The 12260-nt window shown below is 36.9% G+C and overlaps 1 protein-coding gene across 1 annotated transcript in view; it reads right to left on the bottom strand.

Moving 5' to 3' along the window:
* The window catches only part of barr (non-SMC condensin I complex subunit H), a 346268-nt gene that overhangs the window by 273761 nt on the left and 60247 nt on the right, over positions 1–12260 (bottom strand). The window contains exon 4 of the mRNA XM_090391808.1: positions 9255–9344. Coding sequence (XP_090247934.1) covers positions 9255–9344 — 90 coding nt within the window. The remainder of the gene's footprint in view (positions 1–9254; positions 9345–12260) is intronic.

Below are 12260 nucleotides of genomic sequence, written 5' to 3'. Positions count from 1 at the left end.
AATGAAGCTCGATCAGCACCCCACTCAGTAGTGGATAGAGTGCGAAGGAGGTTCGAAGTTCTTTTGCACTTTTCTCTTGGTTGACGTATGTGTGCTAGAAATGTGAGTTTTCGGTCAAAGATGAGTCCCAAGGTTTCTGTAGCTACTGGAATAACAGTATGTCCCATTCTTAGTTCAGGATCTGGGTGATGAATGCGTTTTTGACAGAAGTGTACACAGACACTTTTTTCAGTTGAAAACCTAAATCCATTATTAAGAGCCCACAGAGAAACAGCGTGCTGAAGTTACCTTTCAATTATCCTCATGTTATGCGAGTGACAGTAAATTGTGAAGTCATCAACATATAGAGCATTGTCTACAGTGGGAGGAAGCTGTTCAATAATTGAGTTAATTTTAATAGCAAAAAGGGTTACACTTAAGACAGAGCCTTGGGGAACAACTTGTTCTTGATGGTATGGTCGAGATAGCGTACTTCCCACTCTGACTTGAAAAGTTCATGTAGACAGAAAGTTTTTAATAAATATAGAGAGGTGTCCTTTGAGACCTAGGTTACAGAGGTCTTTTAATATGCCATATCTCCAGGCTGTGTCATAAGCTTTTTTCGATGTCAAAAAACACTGAGACAAGTTGTTCTCGCTTCTGAAATGCATCTCTTATACAAGTTTCTAACTGAACTAAATGGTCTAAAGTTGATCGATGTCTATGGAAACCACATTGTGTACTGGAGAGAAGATTGTTGCCTTCTAAATACCAGAGAAGTCTGGCATTAACCATTTTCTCTAGTATCTTACAAAGACAGCTGGTCAGAGCAATGGGTCGATAATTATTTGCTTGTGTTGGATCTTTTCCTGGTTTTGGGATAGCAATGACAATTGACTTATGCCAAGAATTTGGAAACTCTTCCTCTGCAAGTATTCTACTGTATAATAAGAGAAGAAGATGGTAGATGTTTTATCATTTCATAATGGATGTCATCAGGTCCTAGGGTGAGATTGCAGGAGAGCTCTTTTCAGTTCCTCCTTGACAAATGGCTGATTATATGGCTGAAGAATATTGGTAGAAAAATTAAGCCTTTGTTTCTCTTGCTGCTCTTTCAGTATTAAAAATTCCAGAGAATATGAAGCTGTTGCTGAGATTTTAGCAAAAGTTTCTCCCAAAGTATCTGCAATAGCTTTGGGATCAGCAAGAACACCTTCATTATAGTCTAAGGTGGACAAATAATGTGTACTATATCTGCCTTTCATTTTCCAGATTTTATCCCATACAATTTTTGGACTGGTCATTTGATTAATTGATGTAGTAAATTGGATCCATGATTGTTTTTGACTCTGACGTCTTACATAACGTGCTTTGGCTCAAGCACGCTTGAAAGTTATTAAATTTGATGTGGTGGGGTATCTATGAAATATGCTCCATGCTCTGTGTTGATCTTTTTTTTTTTTTGGCTGCCTGACATTCTGGGTTCCACCAAGGCTTTGGATAGACTGGGAATCGAGATGATGTTTTTGGGATGGAGGTTGTTGCTGCCTGGACAATGCATTCTGTTATATATTTTACCACTTCATTGATAGGTGTTTGACTGATGGCATCAGCATTAAATTTTGCAAGATGAGAGAAAGTGTTCCAGTCAGCCTGGTCCATTTTCCGCATAGGTATCTGTGTGGGTGAACATGGTTCCTGTGAAGACATTGTACTAAGGAAAGGAAAGTGATCACTTCCATATATGTTCTCTTCAACATCCCACATGAGCAGTGGAAGAATGGAAGGGGAAACAGATTGTAAGATCAATTGCAGAATATGAGTGGGTAGGCATATGGAAAAAAGTATTGAGTTTATTATTTAGAAGGGAAAAGTTATTATTATCAAGAATTTTTTCAATGATTCGACCTCGTCTATTAATGTTGGCACTACCCCATAGTTAAAGTCACCCATCAAAAGTATATGGGTTCAGGCAGTTGCAAGATAAGGTTATCAAGATCAATTTCATTTAAATCAGCAGGTGGTAAATAAATTGAACATACTGTAATAAGAAATCCCACAGAGAAGCGAATCGCTACTGCTTCCAGAGAAGTATTAATTTGGACCTGATGGAAAGGAACATGACTGCCCACTAGGATAGCTACGCCTTCATGAGCAGGACCATCACCAGTTCTATCCTTACGTACAACAGTGAAATTCCTAAAGGTACGGTGCTCTTGGGTCTTAAGTAAGTTTCCGGTAGATAGAAACAGAAAGGTTTGTGTTTCTGCAACAACATCTTGATATTGTCAATATTCTAGCAGATCCCACGACAGTTTCCATTAAAAATTTTCCTATTGTTTTGATTTTATTGACTTGTCTGGTTTTTGAGAGGTTGAGGGCTTACCTTTGTCAGATTTATATTTATCCACTGTTTTAGGGAAGTATGGATGGCCAGTGTCGATCTCTTCCTCTGGTAGTGTTCAAAACATCAAATGTGTTAGGGTCAGTTGGTATGTTTGGTTTGCTTTCAGTGGGTATCGAGGTATCCATTTTTTTCTGTGCGAGTGTCTGGTGGTTTATTGAAGTCTCCATAATTTTTAAGACAGGTGAGTTTTCATCTAATGGGACCATTTTTGAAGTTGTCTCTGGAGTAAGGCCATAGGTCTTGTGATTAATGCACTCAACACAGAAGCACTTGCGATCGTAAAGTTCAGGTATGGTGAAATTATCTAATGGCAGAATAGACATACATATTTGAGTTGCTGTTGGCACTTTTTTAATTGTTACTTTTTCAGCATAAGAGGATTGTAGAACAGATGTAATGGTGGCCAGCTTTCTTTTTTGCATCCTGATATGTTATGTTTTGTTCTGTTTTAATTTTTTGTATCTCTTTTTCATCTTTCCATTTCTGACATGCATGAGAGTATGCTGGATGATCTCCCTGACAGTTGACACATTTAGCTTTTTTTTTCACAGCAATATTTATTATCATGTTCTTTACTACCACATCGGACAAGGTAGTAGAACCACGACAGGCAGTTTGGGCATGTCCATATCTTTGACATTTAAAGCATCTCAGTGGGTTAGGAATGTACATTCTAACAGGACAGCTGAGATACCCTGCTTTTACAAATGTTGGAGGCCTAGGTGTAACAAAAGTAAGAATGATGTTCTTGGTTGAGACCAGGTGACCATCCCTGTGTATCAGGATGCACCTCACACCCATCACTCCTTGATCTTTAAGCTCTGAACATATCTCCTCATCAGGAACATCAAGGAGATCCCATTCTGATATCACTCCTCTACTGGAATTGAGTGTTCTGTGAGGTGTTACTGCAATTTGTATTCCACCCATTGTCGTTGCTCTCAGTAGCTTCTCGGAATGGTGTTTGCACATTGTTTCCTCAAGGATATCACCAGAACGCAATTTCTTGACAGTTTTGGGAGGTCCTACCAGTCCTTCTAAACTTTTTTGGATAAAGAAGGGTGACATTTTCCCAATTGGTTTTTCACCTGTTGCATGAATGATTAAAAAGGTTGGTACATTTATGTTAGTATTCGATATCTTTTGTTTCTTACTTCTGTTTCCATATGCCATGTCCATATTATCAGAACTTGGTTGGGACTTTCTTAGGGTCCCTGAAACATTTGAGGATGAAGAATTCATATTTAAGGAATTTTTAATTCGCCGCCAGAGCTCCCCACCCACCACGGAGCCACACATGGACACCCACTACCCAGCAAGCAAAGACTGCGCTCAGGAGTGGAACGCCAGGGCTACCCTGGACACTATACCGGCACTGCAACAGGTCTAGGATCCCGAACCCGGACCATGGGGTGAGAGACTTACTGCAACACCGTTGACCCTTGCAGGCAAGCCCGCTAGCCGACTGATCCTGGCTGGGCCATCCAGGACCACCCGTCTTGCTGAAGCAGGGGTCAAAGCAGTGCAAAACTACCAGGATCCTCCTTTCCAGATGTCCATGGGTCACACTGCACGGCAAACACGGCATTGGATCCCAGTGATGGTGGTCTGGAAAAAGGATAGTGAAAAAGATTCAGGAGAAGTAGAGCAAAAAATATGGGAAGAAAAGCAAAGAAAAAGAGAAAGAATGAAAAGGGCCAGTTCCATCACTGGGAGGTCCCCGCCACCAAGAACAGGTGCCCCACATGGGGGGGGCTGGAGAGTACTAACATTAAACTGACAGCCATTTTTTGTTGACCAAATTTCCCATCTATTCAAATCATTCTGTAAATGCTGGATATCAGTAGCATCCCTGATTGTCCTACCTACCTTTTACATCATTGGCAAACAATTGCATTTCCTGTTAGACCCTTCCTAATGTCATTAATGTACAGAATGAACAACAATGGCCCAAGGACTAAACCTTGAGGTATACCACTGGTCACTGTCAGCCTTTCATGTGGTATCCTATCAAATGCCTTAGCAAAATCCAACACTATCATAGTATATCCATTCCCTTTATCCAACTCGGCCGTAACATTGTTATAAAATATGAGCAAATTACTTAAACATTAAAAAATAAAGTAAAACACTTTAGTAAACCCATGCTGCTCCTTACAGCATATAGCTTGTTTGTCTATCTATTTATATCTAATGCGAGTTCTTCCAACTTCTTTAAAATCTTCACGACCAAACACCAGACATACTGATAAGTCAGTAGTTAAACACATTAGCTTTTGGACCACTCTTGCACAATGGAACAATCATACATTTCTTCCATTCTTGTGATATCTTTCCTGAGCTGAGACTCAAGTCATACATAAACATGTCAAAGGCTTGGGAAATTCAGCTGAATATTCCTTTAGCCAACGTGCTGATATTTCATCTGTTCCTATTGACAAATTCTTATCCAGGTTAGGTAACTACTCTTCAATCCTATTTTCATGCACCTCTAACTCTTCATACAATGAAGCAGTGGCACTGTGCACCATGTTACATACACCCAGTTGATACATCTTATCCTTATCACTCGTGAACTAAACAATTTCATTAACTTCCAACAATAGAGTACCATCTGCATTCAGCAAAGTTATTCTTCAACATTCATTTTTTCCTTTGCTTGCAGCAACATAACAATAAAATTCTTTTCGACTGCCTTTAGCCTGCATGCATAGCCAAATTGCTTTTCATACTTTGATTTAGCTTTCAGACAATATTTATTATTTTCTGGCTCATGCTTATATATCATAACTCCTCTTGCAATATTCTTTCCACATCCTCTTCTTGCAGATCTCTTGTTGCACATATTGCACAATAAGGTTGCACATTCATTTCACTCTCATCTTATTTATTCTTCAAACTCTAGATATACATTCAGATACTGCTTCATTTAAGCCCTTTTAGATTTCCATGCATTGCTGACATTTTTCTCCATTCAGTAACTGATACCCTCGGACCAAAGATAGTATTTTCCTAAGTTGATCATAATTTCCAGCTCTTTAGATCAGCATGTAACCTGTTCTAACTTGAATATCAATATAATCAGATACTTTCTAAGATAGCATGGCATGATCACTGTCACCAACTGGTGGTAAAATAGTCATTCTAACAAATGTTATGAACAAATCTAACACTCTTTGACCTCGAGTTTCTTCTTTCACATCCTGCTTGAGAAACTGTCTCGCAACAATTCAATAAATTCCTCTTCATTCTTATCATGAGATTTCACTTTTACTCAATGTTTGGATAATTAAAGTCATCCATAATGATCACTCAATTAGTACCCACAAGGCTAAATTGTAATGCATTTTATCATCCCCTGCAACTTAGCTGCCAGGTCTGTAGCAACATCCACTATATATTTTATTCTGTTTGCCTTCACTTCACACCAGGAAGCCTCAAACTTATACTGCTACACAGAACATTATTACCATTATTGTTTTCTTGTATGTTTACCTTAACTGGACTTAAGTCATCTGATATCATTAGTAGCACTCTCCCTCCTTTCCAATATCTTCTGTTATTCCTAAAAATAATATACTCTTATACTCAATCCCAGTTACCACATGTGATAGCCAAATTTCACTAATGCCAACAATCTTAGGCCACAATGTATTCAATAAAGCAATGCACCCAACATCTTTGTTTCTGATGCTTCTGGCATTTGTATATAAACATAACAAATTACCAACCAATCTATTCTCATAGTTAGTATCTAATTGGCCTTCTTTGTAGAACATTCTCTTTTCCCTCACTCGGCCTAATTAAAAGGTTCAAAGCCAAAGCATATATTTCCATTCCTTTGCCAGATGCATAACCATGTTCAAAGCCATTCATATCTTCCTGATGCTATAGGATGAACTTGCACACGCCTTTCCCCATTCCTCCCTTGATGATCTAGTTTTCTTGACACAGCAGGTTTCATCCCAATAAGTACTTTTTATAGTTTTATATATCTGAACATAACCCACTTTGTTCTTTATTTATGCAAATATATCTATTGAGGCACACGTGTGATTGTATAATTATGGAAACTACACAGGTCGCTTGATATACAAAACAATCTAGTTCTTTGATTTCTTTTTTTGTTTGTTGTTTTGTTTCTATCATGACAACTATCTTTAATATGATACTGTTTCAGTATTTTCACTAATTCTTCATCTTCATGTGCCACTCCTTTAACCTTCCATGTTAAAAATCGAATGTCTAGAGTGAGTATTTTTCCATTTTTCCATACATCAAACCCACAGTGAATTCATAATTTCATCTAAACATTGCATGAGTTATTTGCTGAATTTGATGATCATATCACCACATGTTTAAGCGGGTTATTTAAAGTGCGATAACTGATATTTGATTGATTTTGATTAAAAACTATAGCCATAATTCTTCTGGATGTATGGAATTTAATGATTGGTATTTACAATCTGAACTAAAATGTGTCATTAGAATTAAATAGCATTTCAACCCAATTTTGTTTTCAACTGAACCAGTTTTACTGGCAAAATTTAAAGTTTATAAAACGTAAGCCAAAAACACCCTCTAAGTTCAACTGTTGTGATAATAAATGATGTGATTATACAAGAATGCTATTATGAAATACATCTTTTCATTTATTTATTCTTATGGCAAAAGGAATATACAGCAGCTATCAATGTAGAGTCTAGAAAGCCAATCCAGGACCTCATCCATCACCTCGTGGATGCCCTGGAGGCCACCACCATGAAATTGGTGCCTTGGACAATCATTTAGAATATGAGTAATCATCTGGGCCACAGGGGAACAATCACAATAAGGGTGGTCTGACAGTCTCCATTATGTAGTAGGTAGCCACATCTGCCCTTGTTAGTTCTGATCCTGTTAACAGATGACTAAATCTTCATAGGAAGAGCAAAACCAGGCTGTGGAGCACAGAGTTTTTCTTCCAACAAATGGCTTCAACCAGGAAGCCATTTGTTGGAAGATTGTTGAACCTGTGTTCTTTCCACATGTCAGGTGTTGATGGTAAGGCAGCTGAAGAGAGTTCGTCCATGGACCAGAAAGGGTTTCTTGATTTTAGGCAAAGACAAGGTGGATATTTGAGAGTCTGGTGCAGGGGCAGGAGTGGGTTGCTCATTACTTTATTAAATTCTTCAATTGAGGCTTGTCTTCTCCAGCAATGAGAGCAATGTTGGATAGGACAGGCAACCAGGAGAGAGGAGTGCTTCTCAGTGTCCCACTAATTGTGTGCATGGTAGAGTTTAGCTGGGTGTCTATGTTAGTGTGCACACTTCTTTTGCAGACGGGGGTAGGGGGCGCACCGTATTCTGCTGTAGAGAATACGAGGGCTAGTGCAGATGATCTTAGGACTTCTCCACCACAACCCCAGGTGTACCAGCAAGCCTTGAAATGATATTATTCCTCATTTTAATTTTGTTGGATTGGTTGGTGATGTGCCTTTTATAGGTTAGGCTTCTGTCCAGGCTCACTCCAAGGTATTTCAGGTGAGCCTCATGTTCTACCATTTTGCCATAGAAAGAGAGGCTAAGGTGTCAATTTGCATCTGCATTGTTCAGGTGGAATACCGTGAATAGTTTTTATTGGATCTAGCTTCAGGTACCACTGCTTGAAGTACTTTTCCAGGATGTATCAGGACTGTGTTCAAGGTTGATTCTAGGTTGCAAAAGAGGTAAATTGGTGTAGGATCACTAGGTCATATATTTGCTTGAGCTGGTATGTGGTAAGTCAGACATGCAGATGTTAAGGTGTAAAGGGGCTAACGCAGAACCCTGTGGGAGACCATTGTGGAGGAATCTGGGCCTGCTTTTTGCCCCACCAATACCTGGATCTTTTTGCTGTTCCCACTGTCTTGTACTTTGACATACCTGAGCTGACAGTTTCTGACCTCTGGTCTTAGTACTTTCAATTACTCTGGACAAATGAAATTGTTCTATCTATGAGATTTAATAATCAACTTCACAAATATGCAAATAAACTTCACAAGCAAGTTGGCTTTTACTTTTTTTATTTAATAAAACAATGTTATTAAAATATCAGATAAGGAAGACAATTTACAATGAATTACAATTTACAAAGACAGTTTGGAATGAAAATTTCCATAGATAAAACTAAAACAATGGCATTTTGTGGACAAACTCCAGTTAGAAGCAAAATAGTTATTAATAATAAAATAATAGAAAAGATAAATACTTTCAGTTATCATGGATGTGAAATATCATATGAAGGAAAAAAAAGACAAAATTAAAAACTTCAAAATTTTTACAGATTATAGGCCTGATAAATAGAACACTCAACCCATATATAATACAAAAAGAAACACGCTTGAAAATATACAATACTTTAGCAGGGCCCATATTATTATATGGCAGTGAAATTTGGGCAATAAACAAACAAGATAAACAAAGAATAAAAACAAGTGAAATGAGATTTATGAGAAGAACTGCAAAATACACATTATTAGATCAAAAAAAGGAATAAAGATATTTTAAAAGAACTAAAAACAAAATCAATAGAAGAAAAACTAAACAATTATAAACAAAAATGGATTGAACATGTAAACCGAATGGCCAACACCTGACATCCTAAACAAATACTAAAATATAAGCCAATTGGAAAGAGAAGGCAGGTAGACCTAAAAAAAAAAGGATATTAGATGAATAATGAGACCGGAACAGACCAATATGGTCTATACCCGTAATTAGTGTTATGATGATATTAAAATAATAATCATAATAATAATAATACAACAAACATAAAAGCTGAATTTTATCCACATGACAACTTAGAAATACTGTTTTTAAATACTTTTTTTTTTTATAAATTAAAGTACCTGAAAATTAGTAAATTCCCCACGATTTTTTAGCATTTCAGCCATGTAATCAATTAAGTGAAGACCAAATGCATTCTTAATTGTAATTTTCTGAAAGAAAAAAAAAAATGGATTATATGTTAAAATTAATTTCCTTTCAAGGACAACATTCCAGTTACTCAGATTTAATACCTATCAATTCATAATATTCATAGTTACAACCAACAAATCATGATTCATTCATTCAACCATCCTTTGTACATATCTCTATTATCAAATACCTAGCAATACTACAAAATCACAAATATCCAGACACCACTTTGTAATAGTGAATATAGCTGTATACATCATAACAATGGCTTATACAGGTATAAAAGCAGTCTTGCAATCTTCATAGACAAACATTAACAGTAAAATGGGCCTTACCAAACAGCTCAGCAACTTTCAATGTTGCACTATCAGAGAATGCCAAAGTTAAAATAACTTAGTGCAGTAAAGTTCTGTCCTGTTGCTTGCAGATGCCCACATCAACAATAGCATAATCGTGACCTGGTAGGAAACATAAATTCTTAAAATAGAACCGCCAAGTGCTGAAGCACATGATACAAAAAAAAAATCGGCTGTCCTTGGTTGAAACACTCACTACCAAGCCAAGTTCCAAAATGCCACTGCAAGCAACACAACCATTTATCAGGAAATGAAGAAGATTTCCATGGCTGTGCACTGCAAACGAGCCTGCCATCAGCAAGAGCAATGCCAAGCATTAGGTGGAGTGATATAAAGCATGCTGCTTGGACTACAGAACAGTGGAAAAACATTTTCTGGAGTAATGATCACACTTCACCATTTGACAATTTTATAAACAAGTCTGGCAACAGTATGGTTATATGATATAAACACTTCCTACACAGTGAAACCATTTGCACAGCAGAAATATGGAACTTCATAGCATGCAAAACTCTTAACTAAATGTTATTAGGGTGAAATCTTAATATAAAACATGTACCATATGACAAATATGCATTCTTTTTACTTTATAATGGAAACATTTGATAACAAAATCACCTTCAACTCTTATGTATTTAAAGTTGTAAACCTACATTATTCTTTGACACTGTCAATAAGCTATTGGGAGGCAATGAAAAACTATAGTACCTAGAGATATGCTAGATACACAGCAAGAATGAAACAATAAATAAATAAATAAAACATGCATACTGTAAATGGAATAAAAGAACTTCAAGGCATAAATATACCTTTTTATTATCATCAACTACCTGACATTTACCCTCAAGGGGTGTACAGGATATGATAGTACTACATGAAAAATTTACATCATTACTAACTTCCTATCTACAATTTTCCTCCAAATCATTCTATTACCTGTAAAGGCTCCAACATTGTCAGATCTTATATTTCTATCTTCTAAGGCACTTTTTACCATATCAATCCACCTATATCTTGGTCTTCTTCTGGGTCTTTTCCTGCCAACCTGGCAGAGAACACTTGTTTTACTAATCTTTAATTGCCCATTCTGTTTAAGTGACATACCACCTGAGATTAGCTCTGCTGATGCATTCCTGGATGCTGACAATGTCAAGATCTTTCCTAATATCCTCGTTTTTAATATGATATTGCCATTGATGCCCCTAATCTTTCTGTTCATGCCCCTAATCTTTCTCAGGATTCTCTTATCTGCAGTCTCTAGTCTTTGGTCAAGTGTTTTACTTCTAACCCAGCTCTCAGATCCATAAGTTAAAACTGATTTGAACACTGTCTTGTATACAGCTAATTTGGGGTATACATTTGTATACAGCCGAGAGGAGACCTCCACATAGCCTTTAAAGGAATGTGGAGTACCGACCATGGCTTCTGACTTAACATCCAATCCTCACCTTCTCGTGGTGCACCCTGTTAGGTATCTACCTGGATACTGAACAAATGAGATGGGCTGTCAATTTGGGATTCAGCTGACCAAATTGTATTCTTATTGGCTTAAACCACAATATTAAATGTGGTACAAAATGACAGAATATTAAATGATGGTACAACACACTTTTTATATAAAGTGGAAACACTTGTTTTGGTATAAGAATTTGCATTCTGCAAAGCATGATATGCTATAGAAAGCATATGACACTATGCACAGTTGCATTACTCACTTGAAGTGATAAAACTTTGAGTGATCAAGTACTTTCAAAGTACAATGTTTCAACAGTCACTCACAATTAAAGTGGGAGGAAAAAAGTACTATCAAATATAACAAATTCAGTGACGTGTTAATTACCGAACTGCAGTTTATAAGTTCAATAACTAAAACATCACATAATAGCAATTATTATTATAAGACAAGTATCTCCATGGAATCAAGATTTACTGTAGGAAATCCAGACTAGCCATTTACTTACACAATACCTATCATACCTCTCCTTAAACTCATTCATCATCACTGCAGGATATTCACAAGTCCATTCTATGAATAGAATGAATTTTTTGGTTGGAGAGTGGTGTGGAAACACCACTTTCCAAAGAAAGAATCTAGCCCATGCACCCTTATTAACTACACACTATTACATAACTTCCAGGGATGACAACCACGTTCTCCCCTTATCATGTATTGAAAATTTTCAATATACACCCTCTGTCCAAAAAGAAACCGAATTTTTGATAGAAAATCAAACAGACCAATTATAATTATTCAAATCATTTATTCCAATCAAAATACTCTCCCTCAGCTTCGATACAGCATTTGGCACTGTCAATTAATTCGTTAAATGAGTTTTTTATATTGGATTTTGGGATACTGTTGAGGGTCGTAGTTACTGCCGCCTGAATGTTTTCAACGGTGTCGTATCACTTTCCTTTCATCGGCAAATGAAGTCACAGGGTGCTAAATCAGGTGAATATGATGAGTGATACAACACACAAACTTGGTTTTTGCTCAAAAACTGTAACACAATGCTCAAACGATGAGATTGTGCATTATCGTGCAAAAGTGACCAGCTGCCTGCATCATGATATTCATGC

Source organism: Typopeltis vanoorti, chromosome 4 (genome assembly GCF_054136105.1).
Source record: "Typopeltis vanoorti isolate ZY-2024b chromosome 4, IOZ_Tvanoo_1.0, whole genome shotgun sequence".
Lineage (NCBI taxonomy): Eukaryota > Metazoa > Arthropoda > Arachnida > Uropygi > Thelyphonidae > Typopeltis > Typopeltis vanoorti.
This window is presented reverse-complemented; position numbering and strand designations above follow the sequence as displayed.